The sequence below is a fragment of the Falco naumanni genome, chromosome 1, assembly GCF_017639655.2.
Source record: "Falco naumanni isolate bFalNau1 chromosome 1, bFalNau1.pat, whole genome shotgun sequence".
NCBI classification, from domain to species: Eukaryota; Metazoa; Chordata; class Aves; order Falconiformes; family Falconidae; genus Falco; species Falco naumanni.
The window spans coordinates 38,086,237-38,104,091 of NC_054054.1; the positions used below are offsets into that span (position 1 = coordinate 38,086,237).

Genomic DNA, 17,855 nt, shown 5'->3' on the forward strand with positions numbered 1-17,855 from the left:
TAAATACCTGGTGGGGGAAGTAAAGAAGACAGAGCCAGACTCTTCTCCCTCGTGCCTGCTGAGAGTACAAGAAGAAAGGGGCACAAACTGAAATATAGCAAATTCAGTTTTAACATAAGAAAAACCTTTTTCCTGCAAAAGTCGTCCAACACCAGAGCAGGTTGCTCACAGACATTTGGAGTCTCCATCATCCCTGGGGATGTGTGAGGCGTGACCAGACCGGGTGCGGGGCAGCCAGCTCCGCGGCCCCTGCCTGAGCAGGGGTTGGAGTAGAGGCTCAGCAGGGCTCCTAGGCCACCTCAGCTGCTTCCCCCCTGCCCCGGGGACAGGGTGTAAATGGGTGCTGCCTTCCCTGTGTGCCTCCTGGCCTGCTCTGGAGTGGGTTCCTCTCTCCGGTAGCTTCCTGGGGGGGTCCTGACCCTGGCTGTTTAATGTAGGCTTCAGTTTGTTAAAACTCATCTCCCTTTAGCTAAACTAACACCTGCCCTGCAGGGCTGGCTGGTATGAGTCACTGCCAGCAAAAGCCACGGGGCTTTGCAGCTAATGGACCTTAGCCTTGCTTGTTAACAAGAACATTTCTCAGGTGGCAGCTCTGCTCTTGCCGAGCCCTGCCTTGAGGTGTCCTTTGAAATGCCTGCAGCAGGCTGGTGCTTTCCCTCTTCCCTTTCTCCCCAGGGATGGGTCACCTGCTCCTGGCAGCCGTGCCAGCGGCTGCCAGGCAGACAGCAGGACTCCAGGACCCAGGCAAAGGAGCTGTTGCTTCTCTCTACCCTGGTTTTTCAGGGTGGATTCTTGGTGTGTTTCCCCAGTGATTTATTTGGTTGTCTGCTCCAGTACAAGCCTGTTTTCTGTCTTCACATCTGCCTCTCCTCACCTGCAGATTGTTTTTCTGCTGGGCTCTTCTGTGGGTGGGAGAAGGTGTGGAGCAGTGGAGAACTCTGGCAGCATTCGTCCCCTCTTGGCCCTGATAAGCTGCTATTAATTGCACTTGATCCTCCTTTGGGACAGGCATGAGAGGCATAATTATCCAGGGCTCGTTGTTTGTGAGAGGGGTCTCTCCATCGCTGGCCTTGGGCTTCCAAGGTCTTCTCACCCATATGTGCTTGACCACAGGAAGCCAAAGATGCCCTGGAAGCCAAGGAGCGCTACATGGAGGAGATGGCAGACACCGCTGATGCCATTGAAATGGCCACCCTGGACAAGGAGATGGCAGAAGAGCGAGCAGAGTCTCTGCAGCAGGAGGTGGACTCCTTGAAAGAGAAGGTGGAATATCTCACGATGGACCTAGAGATCCTGAAGCACGAGATTGAAGAGAAAGGTGGGAAGGGGTCAGCTTTTGGGTGGTCTCAGCCTGGGTCCAACTGCACAAGGGAGCTCCTCAGTGGGGAGAACACTTGACAGCTTTGGAGCAGTGGTGCCTCCTCGCCGCTGGTTGCGGTGAGGCTGAGGCTTTGCCTCTGCGATCTCCCCCGGCAGCCTGTGGGGCTTTCTGCTCTATCCCCTGCCCCCCAGCCCCACTTGGCTGGCGCAGGTACAACCATCACACGTGGGCAGGCCAGCAGCAGCTCCGCTGCATCTTCGCTTGGGTCCCGGCCTCACTGGGAGGGCAGAGATGGAACTGCTGAATTTCTGCATCTGAGGACAAACACTCCTGTCCTAAGCTTAGAGGAGCTCAGGCTTAGTTTTAATGCTTGTCATTTTCCCTGGGGACAGTGGATCCCACCCCAGAGGTGTCTGACTGGGACAGACTTTATGTGGGAGTTTGTTACTTACTGATCCAACCTCCCAGCTTTGCACTGAGCACAGCTTCAAAACCAGTGCCTTACCCTTGCTTTTATTCCCCCAGGGCCTTTTAGCTCTTGGTATTCAATGTGAGCTTTAAAAATTACACACAGCAGGAGATGAGCCAGCCATTAAACATTTGTAGTATTGGCATTCACCTGAAAACAAAGTCAAACCCGTAGAAGCAGCAGCTGATGAGGCAGGCAGGCTGAGGGATGTGACAGAAAGGTAAACATTCGAGGGACTAGGAAAATGTGGGAAAGGCAGGGAGTAGTCTGCGGGGGGATGTGGAAATTAGGAGCAATGTCTTTGATCTGAGTTTCCTTTCACTGAATTGAGAGGACTGGGAGGGCTGAGAGCTGAGAGCGCCCAGAGTATCCAGCAATACATAACTGCCCGAGCCCAGCGTCTGCTCGGATGCAGTCTGCGGGTTGGTATGGTGGTTTCTCTTCTGCACTAACAGGCTTTGGTGGTGTCAAGGGAATCTCTCGGCCTACGAGTGCAGTGTTATGTGCCAGGCTTCGGTTTTGCTCAGCTGCAGGAGAGAGATGGACGTTTCCCCTTGGTGTGGCGTAGCTGTTCTGTTACTGGTGTTTGTAATGTCACTTGGCATTAAAAGAACTGAATCTGTTTAGCAGCTGCTATTTCTGCTCAAGCAGAATAATGCTTCCTTTCTACTGCAGGCTCAGATGGAGCAGCATCCAGTTACCAAGTCAAACAGCTGGAGGAGCAAAATGCGAGACTCAAGGAAGCTCTTGTAAGGTAGGAGACCACTTGTGCTCCCCAAAGGCTGGGATGCTGCTGATGGAATTCCTTCCTACAGCATCCCATGCTCTCCTTAGTCTTAACAGCAGCTTGTGTCAGAGCGCTGACCGAAGTACCTCTGCAGAGCAGCCAATGTAACACGTGCTGGCTGGTTTTGGATTGTTTTGGAGCTCTGGTGCTCATTTAAGATGCAGCAGAGAAGGGAGAATCTCTTGTCACCAGACACCAACGTAGATTAGGAGAAAATGAGCCACTTCAGAAACCTTGTGCATTTGTATTTCTCTGTCCAGCACAGCTGCAGGTTTATTCAGACAGCCTGTACAGTTCTCCACACGCCTCCTGCACAGGTCCTGCTTCAGGTTTCTTGAGCCTGTTCAGCACCATGACCTGGCTGTTGCCTTTCCCTGGGGAAGCCCGTCTGCCAGGGGCTTTGGGGCTCTTCTTTATGGAAGCTGCATGTGCTTGGTGTAGAGGTTCAGGTGGGGTCCCTCGGGTAGGCACACCACTGCTCGCTGTCCCGCTGCACTCCACTGGTGTGGCCACGGTTCAGTGCCTGCAGGGTGCTGGGTCACCCTCGGTGCAGGGAACAGCCTGTGCCTACAGGCAGTTGTTCGTGTAGGCCAGGAGCAGGTAGAGGCAGTGGAAGCATCCCCTCCCGAAAGGAAACACAAGAAACTGCCTTGTAAGGACCTCCAGACCAGTGCATGTCTGGGTGGGAGGCAGAAGGAAAGTCCAAGTGAGAGGAGCTCCCAGTGCTTGCACTCCCTGGGCAGAGCCACTTCGGGGCATTAGCAGAGCTGTTCACACAGGGGCCTTGGTATACGCATAAGCAAAGCTCTGTTCTCTGCACGTCGAGGCACCTGTCCTTGTCTGTGCTTTGTCTTTTTGCTGCTGCTGAGCCCCTCTTTTACACTGTGAAAGGCTGTGAATGTCTTCTTTTTTTTTCTTTGCCCACTGGGTTCTTCCTTTCTGTCCTTTAGCCTGTCCCATTTACAGCAATTCTTTCCTGCTACTCTACGCTACTCTGTTGTCTATTTTTCTACATTCTCCTCTTCCATTCTCTCCATCCCCTATCGCTCTCATTCTTTCAAAGGAAGGTGCTGTCTCAGGCACTGATTCAGCCCCATCCCTTGCTGTTACTGAGTTGTTCTCTGGGGATGCTGCTCCTGTCCCCACCAGGGAGAGGCTCCAAAGATGTTCTGCTCACGCTGCCAATGGGCAGCCAGTGCACGCAGGGGGTCTTGACTCTGCTGGTGCTCACCAAGAGTAATGTCTGGGAAGGGAATGGCTTCTCTTGCTCTGGTACCTGGGTCTCTGCTGGGCTTGTTGTGAGTCTGGTTGCTTTGTCAAAGGATGCGGGACTTATCTGCATCGGAGAAGCAGGAACACGTGAAGCTTCAAAAGCAAATGGAGAAGAAAAACACAGAGCTGGAGTCCCTGCGTCAGCAGAGGGAGAAGCTTCAGGAGGAGGTGAAGCAGGCGGAGAAGACGGTTGATGAGCTAAAGGAGCAGGTGAGCCCGGTGGGGGAAGGGTAGGCAGGGAGGAGAGGTTTGAGGCCCTTTGGGGCATTGAGCAGCTGCCATCAGGCCAGCTTGGCGTCACCTACTGGCACAGAGCGCTTTCCATCAGTCACTCTTGGGGAGCCACGCTCGGTGATACCACTGCAGGGACTGATACTTCGTGGTCCTTGTGCAAAAGCAAACCCCGTTCCAGCAGTGGAACTGTGCTAGGCTCTGTTTGGCCGTAGGGTGGCTCTGGAACACAGGACACGGGTGATAACGTCGTGCTTGCCGGGGCTGATCTGTGTCCGCTGCTTGCTCAGTGCTGAGCCACCATATCTTCCTGCCTGGGTGATCCTCATGAGGCTTGTTCCTGGCCAGGCTGTGACGTTAGTGCAGGTGTGGGGCAGCCCTTAGGAAGCCCCCAGGAAGGGTCTGTCTTCACTGCAGAGCAGCCTGTGCAATTCCCCTGAACTGCTGTTCCTGGGGGGAACTGGCCTCGCATGCTCTGAGCATAAATTAGCCTGCGTTACGTAGGAGGTGGGCTGTTAATAGAGGTGATGCTTCTTAATGCAGAGAGACTGAAATGCCCATTCCTCCTTTAATACTGTAGGTGTGTAATGACTTGCCTAGGTGCCCAGGGGGGACAGAGCTTGGAAAGCACTGTCAGAAGTCTGCAAAGACTTGCCCTGAAGGTCAGCATCATTTACACTGACCTGAAACTGTTCAGCCTTGTGCCCTCATGCTGCAGCTAAAGAGCCTGTAGCATCTCTAAGAGCCAAAGCCAAGCCTCTCTTTTCACATGCCTTTCCTTCTGGGGCTGTGGCTGTTCTGGTTTGAGTTGTTGGCTCTCCTGAGGGACACTGTTCTGCACTATCAGGAGGGAGCTTATGCACTGTCTGGCAAACCCTCGACCTAGGATGGAGACACAGAATTTATCAGCCGTGTCCCACAGCTTGGCAGAGTGATCCCACAGTGATATAAAAGGATTTTTGAGCTGCTTGCTGCGATGTGTTGAGCTCCAGGTTGGAGTGTGGTGTGATGTGATGTGATGTGTGCTTGCAGGTGGATGCTGCTTTGGGTGCTGAAGAGATGGTGGAGACTCTGACGGAGAGAAACTTGGACCTGGAGGAGAAGGTCCGGGAGCTGCGTGAGACTGTTGGGGACCTGGTAAGACGATTCCTCTGGAGTAAGGGCTGGTACTGGAGGGCTTGCTTGGCTTCCTTCGTGCCTGGTGTGTGGCTGGGCTGGTGGGAGGGTGTCGTGGTTTAACACTGGCCAGCAACTGAGCTCCACACAGCTGCTCGCTCACTCCCCCCGGTGGGATGGGGGAGAGAATCGGAAGGGTAAAAGTGAGAAAACTCGTGGGCTGAGATAAAGGTGGTTTAATAGATAAAGCAAAAGCCACACGTGAGCAAAGGAATCCATTCCCCACTCTCCATGGGCAGGCAGGTGCTCAGCCATCCCCAGGACAGCAGGGCTCCATCATACGTAACGGGGACTTGGGAAGACAAACACCGTGACTGAGTGTCCCCCCTTCCTCCCTCTTCCCTCACAGCTGCCTGCCTGGCAGTGAGGCTGCCCAAGGCACTGGGAGCAGCCTGGCAGCGGTGCCAGGGGGAGCTGGGGAACCTCTCCACAGGCGTTGTGCTCGGTGCCGCTTCCAAGCGGTGCACCCTTCTGCTCTGCAGAGCAAGCCCCTTGCATCCCAGGGTGCTCCTCTGCCCTGCTCCAAAAATGTCCAACTGCCCTCGCTTGCTAAGCTGTGTTGTAACCAAGTCCGTGCTGCCTCCTCCTTGCCAGGAAGCCATGAACGAGATGAATGACGAGCTGCAGGAAAATGCCCGGGAGACGGAGCTGGAGCTACGGGAGCAGCTGGATATGGCAACGGCACGGGTCCGCGAGGCAGAGAAACGTGTGGAGGCTGCGCAGGAGACTGTGGCCGACTACCAGCAGACCATCAAAAAATACAGAGAGCTGACGGCACACCTTCAGGTGCGGCCCCTCGATGCCCTCCACGTGGCAGTGGGGTAGTGCCCACCGGAGCCGTGCTGCTCTGGGAGCCCACTGTGGCAACGAGGAGACCAAGCATGTGTAGGCATGTGTAGCATGTAGGATCCCAGAGGTGATCCCTGGGTGTGGGGACAGCTGCCTCCAGCTCTCCTGGGAGAGGGGCATGGCAGAACACAGATGGCTGATGCCCAAGAGCGGGTTCCTCACTGACCCTTCCAGGGCACCTCCAGCAGTGCCAGACTACGTGTGCTTCTCTGACCTCTGACAGCCCTGCCTGTCCCTCTGCCTGTGTCCAGAGAGGGCTCGCTGGTAGAGCCCCTGCTGAAGTCAGCGCTGTAAATACTGGGGAACACGTGGCTGTTTCAGCCTTGTACTGCGCTGTGCTGCTTGTGCTCCAGGCTTGGGAACTGAGTCCTGGAAAAAACAGAATAGTGTGGGGTTGTTCCAGCGCTGGGCTTGGTTCTCCTGGGCTTTCCTGGCAGTGAAAGGGGATGGGTAATGAGTCTGTGTGGATTTCTTGGCTTTAACACAGCCTGCTGTCGGCCGAGTGTTTGGAAAGCTCTTGCATTCCCCTTCCTTATTTTCATCCATCATTGTGCATGTTGCACAATGAGCCCCCGGTCCTCCACCCTGCCCTCCCGGAGGAAGAGGCATTGGGAGGTTACGTGTGGGTGTGCTGCAGAGGGTGTGGGATTACAGATCTCCTCTGTGCTGCTTTTCTGTGTGTCTCATCACAGCTTCTTTCTGTGCTCAGGACGTGAACCGGGAACTCATGAGTCAGCAAGAAGCATCTGCTGAGAAACAGCAGCAGCCTCCTCCTGAGATGTTTGACTTCAAGATTAAATTTGCAGAGACAAAAGCCCACGCTAAGGTAGGGCCAGCAAGAGAGCTGTGCACCGGGCGTGTGAACTGAGCAGAGTGCATTCATTCCCGTGTGCAAGGCTCCTGGAACAGCAGTGCCGAGACACGGCACCGGCACGGTTGGGGCTGGCTGTGGGCTGCAGCTCTCGTGCCAGCCATGGAAGCAGGCAGAGGCAACTGTCAGGAGCTGGGAGGAAGATGGGGCATGGAATGGAAGGGAGGAAGCTACCAGTGTGTGACGCACTGACTGTCACTAGCTTGCATGTGGATGTGTGCAGGGAAGGCTTGATCAAGCAGAGCAGTTTAATCAGGAGGAAAACCAACTCTGCCTTTGCCCCTGTGTGGTTTCTGTGCCAGGGGGTTGGCATGGGCTGTGCAGAGACTCCCCTGCTCCGCTCCTGGCCAAGCTGCAGCCAAAAGGCCCTGAGGTTCTTTCGTTGCTGCTGCTGCCTGTCAGTGGAACCAGGCTCTTGCTGTACCCAGGGTTAGACCAGAGCTCCAGACCAGTCCCTGGGCACCTCCACAGAGCACCAGTTGGTAAAAGAGTCATAGAATCACAGAATCACAGCATGGTTTGGGTTGGAAGGGACCTTAAAGCCCACCCAGTCCCACCCCCCTGCCACGGGCAGGGACACCTCCCACCAGCCCAGGTTGCTCCAAGCCCCGTCCAGCCTGGCCTGGGACGCTGCCAGGGATGGGGCATCCACAGCTGCTCTGGGCAGCCTGTGCCAGCACCTCGCCACCCTCACAGGGAAGAATTTCTTCCTAATATCTGATCTGAATCTCCCCTCTTTCAGCTTGAAGCCATTCCCCCTCATCCCATCGCTACACGCCCTTGTGAAAAGCCCCTCCAGCTTTCTTGCAGCCCCTTCAGGCACTGGGAGGTGCTCTAAGGTCTCCCTGAAGCTTTCTCCTCTCCAGGCTGAACCACCCCAACTCTCCCAGCCTGTCACCCGGCGCCTCTGGGCACTCCAGCCTCTGACCATCTTTGTGGCCTCCTCTGGACCTGTTCCAACAGGTCCATGGAATAAGAAATGTTTCCTGTGCCAGCTGGGGAGTGAGGCGTTAGCTGTGTTCCAGGCGGGAAGAGGTTTTGACTTTTTAAGATACCACGCGGGCTGGGATGCACTGGGCTGGGGAGGGAAGCGAGCAGGGGCCACCTTGACCATGTGTCTCCTGCAGGCCATCGAGATGGAGCTGCGCCAGATGGAGGTGCAGCAGGCCAACCGGCACGTCTCCCTCCTCACCTCCTTCATGCCCGACAGCTTCCTGCGCCACGGAGGGGACCACGACTGCATCCTGGTGCTGCTGCTTATTCCTCGGCTCATCTGCAAGGTGGGTGGATGCCCCGGCTCCCGCCTGCCGGGGGGCACTAGGCCTTGTCAAGAGCTTGTGTTAATTCTTACTTTGAAGCTCTGAGCTGGGGCTGTCTCCTGAGCTGGGCTGATGGGGCTTGGGGTGTCATCCTCAAACCTGTTGTGCTGTGTGGGCTAGCCAGGAGTTGGTGGCTGCACCTCGGCTCTGTGGGAAATACATGGTTTCATTCTGTCCCAGTTGAATTTGGGATTTCGAATGTTTACTTGTTTGAGTACTTTCAAAATTGTTTGGGAGAAGGGAGGAGGAGGAAGCAGGAGTCCCTGGTGGTGGGTCAGTGGCTGGAGCGCTCAGCGATGGTACCGGGGGGTCAGGCCTGGCAGTTTGGACAGGGCAGGCGCCTGAGCCTCGGTGTCTGGCAGCACTGCCTGGGGGTCTGGTGCTCGGCTGTCCCACTGATTCCCCTTCCGTGCTGCAGAAATCTTTCCCAGGCAAGTTTGCTTTTTTGGGGGTGTGTGTGGAGGCGTTTGGCTGGTCCGTGGCCAAGTGGCACAGACCAGAGCAAGCACAGGAAGACTGAAGGTGTGCCCTCTTCCCCCACAGGCTGAGCTGATCAGCAAACAGGCCCAGGAGAAGTTTGATCTAAACGAAAACTGTGCGGAGCGCACCGGCCTCCGGGGTGCCGCGGGAGAGCAGCTGAGCTTTGCTGCCGGGCTGGTCTATTCCCTGAGCCTGCTGCAGGCTACGCTGCACAAATACGAACAGTGAGTGCCCAGCCCTTCTCCTCGCCCTTGCTTCCCACCCACTGTGCCGCCTGGAAGCACAGAGGACCTCTGCAGCCTCGCAGCAAGGCCTGGTCCCTCTGGAGTTAAAGACGTTTTGGCAGCTGGGCTAGAAAAAAAGGCTGAGGGATCCCATTTATTGCCTTGTGGTAGGGGTATTCACCTCTCTTGTAACTCTCCCTCTGTTTTCCTCCTAAGAATTGACACGTGAAGGGATCCAGTTCTCTAGCACGTGTTGCTTATTCTTCAGCTGTGACCGTGTTTTGAGGCCAGAAGTAGCCTTGGTGCATTGATTTTTCCATCTGTCCCGCCAGGAGATGCATCACAGTCACTTGCTGAGCTTGACTGTATTTGGGGTTGCCTCTGGGCTTCAGTCCCCAGGAGCAGGCTCTCCTCTGCAGCCTCGTGCCCTCCCCATGAGTGCCCAGGGCTGAGTCCAGTGCAGGTTTTGGGGTCCGTCAGCCTGAACCCCTTGGTCAGTGTGAGCCCGCTGCTGGGCAGGCTGACAGCACCGAGGAGCCGGGGCTTGCCTCCCACACCGGGGATCCCTTCGGACACCGGACGGCTGTGGCTGGGGAGGGTACTCGCCTTGAGGCTTGCTGGGCTTTGCTCCCAGGGAAGTGGCTCAGTCTGAACCACATCCCTTTGCTCCCGCACCGGCATGGCTGAAGAACTCGTAAAGTCTCCTCCTGCCTCCAGCACTGCTTTCTGGCTTAGAGCCTGGAGTGCTTTTCTGTTCTGGGGCTCCCTTTCCTGTAGCTCCCAGGCAGCCTTGTTTTCTACAGATATTTTGTCCTTCCTTAACTTCTCTAGCTGCGGTGCTCCTGGGGGTCCAGCTGGTGCTCCTGGGGGTTCTGGTGGTCCAAGATTGGCACCCAGAAGCAAAGCCCTCTATTGATGCTGTCTGGAGTGTGTGCCTGTCCCAGCCAAGCCGACAGTGTCTGTGTTCCCTAACCAGGGCCCTGAACAAATGCAGTGTGGAGGTGTATAAGAAGGTGGGGATGCTGTACCCCGAGATGAGCGTCCATGAGCGCTCGCTGGACTTCCTGATTGAGCTGCTGCACAAAGACCAGCTGGACGAGACTGTCAACGTGGAGCCGCTGACCAAAGCCATCAAGTATTACCAGGTGGGTCTGCAGAGCCAAGAGCGACGGGCTCTTGGCCAGGCTAGGCATGTTTCTGACCAGCAGGGTGGGGAACTGGTGCAGCCCCACCAGTGTGTGCCATGGCTGGGTGCCCTTGGGTACGTCGTCGTTCACATTGATAAGCTGTGAATAAGCTTGTTGGTAGCACTTCCCTTTGCATGTTTTTCACCTCCAGAGCCTGTGACTGTGTTGCCTGGGGACTGTGTTCTCTGCTCTCCATTCCTGGGAGGAGGCAAGCAGAAAGGATGCAGTCCTCCCATCCTGTGTTTCTGTTAAGAATATTCCTTCACAGTTTCTGTAGCTGCATGCTGCAGACCAGGGTTGCTGACCTTTTGCATTAAGGGCCACCAGCTCTTGCAGAGGGCAGAGCGTTCGGTTCTGGTGGGGGTCGCTGCAAGGGTTTTCACTTCCAGTTAAAAATTAGGCTAAACCCTCAACGTTTGGTATTTTTATGTTACGCGTTGCCTCATTTGGTTTGTTTGCTTGCATGTGCAGAAGCATTTGAGGGGTGCTGATCTCTGCCACTCTCTGTCTCCACCTAGCACCTGTACAGCATCCACCTGGCTGACCAGGCTGAGGACTGCACGATGCAGCTGGCTGACCATGTCAAGGTGAAGCGGGGAAAAAAAACCTGACTCTTTCCTTCCTGTATGTTTTCTGTCTTTGCCCTCTCTGCGTGAGTCAGAGTGCCTCTTCTCCCCCTCGCCCCATTGCAGTCGCTTCTCCCCCTCGCCCCATTGCAGTCACTTCTCCCCCTCGCCCCATTGCAGTCACTTCTCCCCAGCTCCTGCTGCCAGTGGTGGCACAGAGGTGATGAGTGCTCCCAGATCAGGGAAGGGGGAATAAGATGTGGGGCCATTTGCCCTGCAGACATCTGGGCAGAAAGTCAAGAGCAGCAGGGAGAGTATGGAGAAACTCCTGTCTAAGAGGGAGTGTTGTACTGCCCCGAGCTTCTAGGGGAAGCACTGATGTCCTGTGCTCCATGGAGTAAGCCAAAAATCAGCTGAATGCCTCAGCCTGTTTTTCTGCTCCTGTAAATCCTGGAGTCATGGCAGGGTGGTGTACAGAGAGTCCATCCTGAAATGCCTGAGACCAAAGCCCTGGTTTACCCTGGAGCAGCTCCCTTGCCTGGTCTGTGCTTTGCCCCAAGCTGACGGTACCTGGTTTGTGCTCCGCAGTTCACCCAGAGTGCCTTGGACTGCATGGGGGTGGAGGTGTGCCGGCTGCGATCCTTCCTCCAGGTAGGACATGCCCAGGCTGGCTCTGCGGGGCTCTAGCGAGGGTTGTGCTGGGTTCCGTTCACCGATGCTCCCTCTGTCAGTTATACTGAGGTCCTTTCTCTGCACCCCAGGCTGGGCAGGAGGCATCCGACCTTGCCATCCTCCTCAAGGACCTGGAGACCTCGTGCAGTGACATTCGCCAGTTTTGCAAAAAGATCAGGCGCCGCATGCCTGGGACGGATGCTCCAGGTATCCCTGCGGCACTGGGCTTCGGGCAGCAGGTGAGCTGGCTGGCGGAGCGGGGCACCCTGGCGCTGCCCAGCATGGGGCCATCTTAGCCACACATTGGGAGCTGTGGGCTGTACTGGGCATGCATCAAATGCTGGTGGATCACTGCTGTCCTTGCTGGCTCCAGGGAGGGAGGGTGCTGGTGTCTGTGCCCTGCTTGCGCTGAGCAGCAACCCACTGCTCAGGCAGAGGAAAATGGTGTGAGCGGAGGTGGGATGTAATGTCTCTGGGTGTTGTGCTTCTATTTGGGATGGAGACATGGGCTTCGTAACCTACTTTTCTCCAGTCTTCAGTTTCTTTTTATCTTTTCTGGTGTTTCCCATCTTCCTAGTGATGCTTCAGCAGCAAGTTACAGTCCTAGCAGCCGTTGAGACTAGGCTGAGGCCAGTGTTGTGCAGCCAGGAGCTTCCCCAGCGCCAGGGGAGCGAGCTGGAACGCAGCCCGTTTGTCTGTGCCTTTCTCAACCATCCTGCTTCTGCCCCACTTCCAGGTGTCGGACACGCTGCTGGACTGCCGCAAGCACCTAACATGGGTGGTGGCTGTGCTGCAGGAGGTGGCCGCTGCTGGGGCGCAGATGATTGCTCCTCTGGCAGAGAACGAGGGGCTGCAGGCGGTGAAGCTGGAGGATCTGGCCTTCAAAGCAAGCGAGCAGGTGGGAAATCCCTTTCCGGACTGCTCCCCCTTCCCTGCTGCAGCACGGCGCGGCTGGGACCCATCTCACTCCAGTGTTACGGACCTGCCCTTGAGCAGCTCTGGATGGGAGAGCCTTGTGGAGGCTGGGAATAAACTCCTGGGAATATGGCCAAATGCCAAAATGCCAAAGACTTTGTGGTCCCCTGCTCTGTGCTGTCATTCCCCCCGGCTGGCTTTGCTCCGCAGCCACGCAAAGGGACTGCAGCCTCAAGGCCTGTGGCATGTTGTGGGGAGTCAGGAGGGGGCTGTAGTGGGGGGCTGTCAGCCCAGCCCGCAGCTACCTGCCACTTTCTTCCCATGCTTTTCAGATTTATGGCATGCAGGGCATCAACCCCTATGAGTGTCTGCGTCAGTCTTGCAGCATCCTCATTGCAACCATGAACAAGATGGCCACAGCGATGCAGGAGGGAGAATACGACGCGGATAGGCCACAGTCGAAGGTGGGCTTCAGCTGGGGCAGGGGCCTCGGGCACAGTGGGAGGATCCGAGCTGCTCTGTAATCTCCCACGGTCCTGCTGTGCCCTCCCCTGGCAGGAGACTGGCTTCTGGGTGCGATGTGGGGCAGAGAGCTGTGGAGGTGCAGCAGCTGCCTGCAGGATTTGGGGAGGCTGGGAACGGTCAGTCCCCTTCTTGCCGCATGGACCCATCTGCAGTTACTGGAATTCTGCATAAAATACTGATTTTGTATCTTGTTCCTCTGGTCTCCGTCGCAGCCCACCCCACCTGCTGACCTACGGGCAGCAGCTCTTCGGGCAGAGATCACTGATGCTGAAGGTCTGGGGCTTAAGCTGGAGGACAGGGAGACAGTCATCAAAGAACTGAAAAAGTCCCTCAAGATCAAGGTAAGCAGTTCTTCGCTTGATCTCTGCCTTCCTGGCTGGTCAGTGAAAAGATGTTTGCTGCTGTAGTGGTCGTGTTCGTGCTCCAGGTGATTTGTTGCATGTGGAGCCAATGGTCCCGAGTCCCGGGCAGATTTTCTCCTGGAAATACCCTTCCAGCTGCCAGGGAGGTGCTGCCTGCCTGGTACCTCCCTGCCAGGGACTGGCCTGGCCTTTCCCCCATGCCATTCTGCGCCGGCGAGTAGTGGTGCTGGGTGCCTGTGCCTGGGTGCCAAGCGTAGGCACAGTGTGGGTAGGAGCTGTGATTTCTGTGCGGGCTCCCACCAGGCACTGCAAGGAGCTTCTCCTTGGGCCCACTATCCCCAGTCCCTGGAGCTCTCTGAATTTCTTTCCTGCTGCTCCAGGGCGAGGAGCTCAGTGAAGCAAACGTGCGGCTCAGCCTCCTGGAGAAGAAGCTGGACAGTGCATCCAAGGATGCAGATGACCGTGTGGAAAAGATACAGACAAAGCTGGATGAGACCCAGACGCTGCTCAAAAAGAAAGAGAAGTAAGTGTGAGAGGGGGCTGCTGTAGGAGGGTCTCTGGTGAGGAGTGGACAGCTGGTGGGCCTTTGGGCTGACTGGGAGGACTTGTGGGTTAGTGGAGGATCCACAGGGGAACCAGCATATTTTAATGGTGCGTGGCAGAGCTCAGGCTGGCAGAGGGTCCTGGGAAAGGTCCTGTTCAAATGCTCTTGTGGAAAGGGCTGTTGTCCCGGCATGTTCTTACCACCGTTGCTGTGCTCCACATGCCTCTTGCCACAAGTGTGCTGGCAGAGCGACTGGTGGAGGAGCAGGGAGGTGCAGCCTGCAGGGCGGAGGGAGGACTGCCTGGCGGTGTGAAAGCTGGGCAAAACAGCTGAGGAGACGCTGGGTTCGTGTGGATAAACACTTCCTTTGTGTGCTGTGCTGCGGTCCGCAGTGGAGGCTGGTGGCGCTCCAGCTTCTGGGTCAGCAGGTTTGGGCTTGAAGCAGGATGCGTGGCAAAGCCAGGAGCTCTTGGGTCCTGGACTGCTTGCCTCTTTCCTTTGGAGGAGCGTCTCCGGGTACACCTGTGACTCTGTGTGCTCTTCCCAGGGAGTTTGAGGAGACCATGGATGCTCTTCAGGCAGATATCGATCAGCTGGAATCAGAGAAAGTGGAGCTGAAGCAGCGCTTGAACAACCAGTCGAAGCGAACCATTGAGGGCCTGCGCGGCGCCCCTGCCTCCGGAGTGGCCTCCATCGTGTCTGGCATTGCCGGAGGTGCGTAACCAGCGTCCCCAGAGCGCTCAAACACTTCTGCAGCTGGTGTGGGGCATGTGCAGGCTGGAAAGGGAGCCTGGGATGTCCTCCCGACATGGAGCCCAGGAGCTGTTGGGGGGGGATACCCTGCGGTGCCTGCCTGGGAGCTCAGGCTGCCGGCAGGAGCTTGGGAACATGCTCTGACAGCCAGCCGTGCTGCCTGCCAGCCCTCCCACGGCGAGCCAGAGCCCCCCCTGCGCTGGCAGCGGAGAGGGCAGGGGGCATGCAGGCTGTAATGATTTTGGGAGTGTGGGGAGCGCCGGCAGCTCCCCAGTGCTGTCTAGCAGTTCCCTGCGTAGGTGGGCAGGGCAGCGGCGGCACCCCTGTGGAGCTAGCCTGGGTGTCCCTGCGGCTGGCCGGGGCTGGGGGGCCCTTGGTGGCGGGGCACCCCGCTCTGGCTGCTGTAGCACCCAGTCTGTGGGCCCGTCCTGCCACTGGGATGCTCCCACAGCCCTGATACTCCCATGGCGACACAGTGGTGTGCGCCTGCCGGCTGGCATGTCCTTGCTGCAGGCAGTACCCACCTGTGCTGCTGCTCCTCTCCAAGGCAGGGCAGGCAGGTTCCTGAGGCTGCAGGTCCTCGCACCGGCTAGCCGGGGTGTTAGCGCTTTCCTTGTCACTCTGGAGGAAAAGTCCTGCAAAAACTGCTGGTGTCAGAAGCAGGTCTTCCACATCTTTGTCAGGAGCTCTGGCTGTAGGATAGCCACAGAACTGAGAGCTCGGGTGTCCTTCAGGACCGTGACCAGGGTGGCTGTGGAGTAGCCTGGCCCTCTGGCCCCAGCGTGGCAGGGATCCAGTGGGTGCCTGATCCTTTTCACCTGATTTGGGTCAGGTGTACCTGGATACAGCCTGGCTGCTGGTATCCAGCAGCTTCTGGCTCTATTGGAGCTGCGGCCTCTCCCTTGAGTCACTGTGGCCACATGCTCTGGCTCCTGGGGACACTGGCAGCGTGTTCTCACTCCCAAACAGCATATGCAGCGCCGTGAGCACGGTGCCGGCAGCAGCCTGCTCACCAGCTCTGGATTTCAGAGAAGGGAGCTAGGGGCACAGGGAGTGCGTCCCGGGGGCACCCCAGCTCTCAGGGGTGCAGTGCACAGCGGGTGCAGCGGGGCAGCCTGCGGGTGCTGCTCCTCTGCCCCTGCGCAGGGGGGCTCAGGCAGAGCAGCTTGGAGCAGGTCAGCGTGGGCCACCAGGCCTTGGGGCGCGCAGCAGGGTGGGGCTGTCATGGGCCAGCTCTGCAGGAGCCGCACCATGGGTGCCTGCCTGTCCTGCTCGGGTCACGCATGGCCGCGCTTACAGCCAGGGCTCACTGGCTCCTGGCCAGATCCAGCAGCAGCAGCACACGGAGCCCCACTGCCCCAGCAGGGCTACTGGGATGGTCACTGCTCCCAGGATCAGGGGAATGGGGGTTGGCACAGGACACAGCCATGGCTGACCGGAGCTTCTCTGGCCATGGCTCCTCTCAGACTCAATCCTCGGCTTTAATTCTGCTTCTTCTTGTCTTTCCTCTGGCTCCTCTCCTTGTACTGCAGAGGAACAGCAGAGAGGTACAGTACTGCACCCCAGCATGCCAGTGCTCCCCACCACCTCCAGCCCCCAGAAGTGCATGCCAGGGGAGGACTAGCGTCCCAAGGCACCCAAGCATGGCCCTGGGACAAGGCTTGGTTTGGGAGCAGGGGGAAGGATGCAGGTCCTGCTCAAGGGCAGCACTTGGCTCAGAGGCCAAGCAGCCTGTGGCGCAGGGGAGCTCGAAGCTGGTGTGCACCTGGACAGCACTAGGAGCCCAGGAAGGGAGTGATGAGCATGAAACCCCTACAGGTGCAGGGTGGTGCGACTCCCACAGTAGAGAGATGGGTCCCCACAGTGCCCAGAGCCTGGCACAGCCCCACGTCTTTGGGAAGTGGGCACTGGGAGTGCCAGGCTGCTGAGGAGACATGTGAGGGTGAGGTGCTGCCCCAGCCTGCTAGCATCTTGGCCTTCTCCATGGGAGGTGCCGCATGTCGGTGACAGCTCCATCAGTGTGTGGGCACACATGGGCAGGCCCTGCTTCCCCCTGTGCTGCAGGCACTCGTCCCTTTGCTGAGTCTGTCTGCATGTCCAGCACTGCTCTAGCAGTCCTGCTCCACGCTCACATGTGACATTGCTGATGCTGTTCGTGCCTGTCCGCAGGTGTAGGTGCCGGCCAGGTGACAGGAGGTGGCTCAGGACCTGTCCAGGTAAAGGACTCACCTCTTCTTCTCCAGCAAATTGATGCCCTGCAGCTTTCCATCAAGCACCTCAAGAATGAGAACAACCAGCTCAAGGTGAGGTGCAGGGAGGTGTCTCACCCTGTGGCGGGTCCCTGGGCGCGCTGATGTGCTCCCTCCAGTGCGGCAGAGCAGCTCTGCCCTCTGCACTGTGGGTTTCCTCCAGAAAAGAAACGGGAATGGTGAGACGCATGTTGGACTCTGCTGTACAAAGTGGGGCTCTGCAAAGAGTCCGCCAGGGCACAGCCGCACTGTTCCCGTTTCTGCAGCCAGAAGCTCAGGCTGCACCCTAGGAGCATGGCAGCCTGAGGGAGGGGCTGTCCCGCTGCGCTGCGGCACTGCTGGGGGGGGGGGGGGGGGGGGGGGGGGGGGCGTTCATCTCCCTGCATCAGCAGGCTCTGGGCTGGGGGCTTGCCACAGGTTGGTGCCTGCCTTCAGCTGGTGGTCTTGGGCAAAGTTGTGTACCAGGAGGCCAGGGAGGGTGGTCGGCCTGGGATGTAGTGTACCTGGGATAAGCTGGAGGAAGGGTGCTTAGTCCACCACATCTGGCGATGCTCAGGAGCCACAGCTGTGCTGCGGGGCTCGCAGTGAGCTCTCCACTAGTGACGTGCTTTGAGCCCTTTGGGGAAGGGGCTGAGCGCAGGGTCAGTGGCTGGGAGCTGGAGTGGCTGGCAGTGCCAGTGCTGTAACTGCCGAGCCTTGATCCCGCCTTCAGACCAGGGACTCCAGATGCTGGCTGATGCAGGCTGATTAAGGCATTTATTGATTAACGCACTATGAGGGAATTGGCAAAGCAGCAAATAATCTAATTAACCGAACAACATTCCACTAATATTAATTCACAGACATGTAATTATGCAGACTTATGCACAACTGTGAAGCCATTAATGATAGCTCTTACATCTAATGAGTCACACATATGGCTGCTGTTGAGTAACAGTTCTCTAAGTGCTGAGGTGCCAACCTGTTTCCCCGTCCCCAAGCCTCACGTGTGCCCAGCTGGTTGTCCTAGGGCTTTCCTCCAGTGTCCTGCTGCATTTGGGGCATCACTGTTGCCCGTGGGTGCTCCCACCCTTGGAAGATCCA

The 17,855-nt window shown here is 57.3% G+C and overlaps 1 protein-coding gene across 10 annotated transcripts in view; it reads left to right on the forward strand.

Moving 5' to 3' along the window:
* The window catches only part of DCTN1 (dynactin subunit 1), an 84,221-nt gene that overhangs the window by 63,983 nt on the left and 2,383 nt on the right, over positions 1–17,855 (forward strand). For 7 of the 10 annotated variants that reach the window (XM_040589845.1, XM_040589893.1, XM_040589854.1 and 4 more), the window contains 19 exons: positions 1,114–1,318; positions 2,466–2,544; positions 3,900–4,059; positions 5,113–5,217; positions 5,851–6,042; positions 6,815–6,931; positions 8,104–8,256; positions 8,839–8,999; positions 9,976–10,144; positions 10,705–10,773; positions 11,341–11,403; positions 11,514–11,663; positions 12,161–12,322; positions 12,672–12,803; positions 13,077–13,205; positions 13,607–13,749; positions 14,318–14,484; positions 16,056–16,070; positions 16,693–16,826. In XM_040589845.1, the coding sequence (XP_040445779.1) occupies positions 1,114–1,318; positions 2,466–2,544; positions 3,900–4,059; positions 5,113–5,217; positions 5,851–6,042; positions 6,815–6,931; positions 8,104–8,256; positions 8,839–8,999; positions 9,976–10,144; positions 10,705–10,773; positions 11,341–11,403; positions 11,514–11,663; positions 12,161–12,322; positions 12,672–12,803; positions 13,077–13,205; positions 13,607–13,749; positions 14,318–14,484; positions 16,056–16,070; positions 16,693–16,826 (2,505 nt within the window). The remainder of the gene's footprint in view (positions 1–1,113; positions 1,319–2,465; positions 2,545–3,899; positions 4,060–5,112; positions 5,218–5,850; positions 6,043–6,814; positions 6,932–8,103; positions 8,257–8,838; positions 9,000–9,975; positions 10,145–10,704; positions 10,774–11,340; positions 11,404–11,513; positions 11,664–12,160; positions 12,323–12,671; positions 12,804–13,076; positions 13,206–13,606; positions 13,750–14,317; positions 14,485–16,055; positions 16,071–16,692; positions 16,827–17,855) is intronic. The other 3 variants (XM_040589817.1, XM_040589874.1, XM_040589883.1) reach the window with 1 other exon arrangement.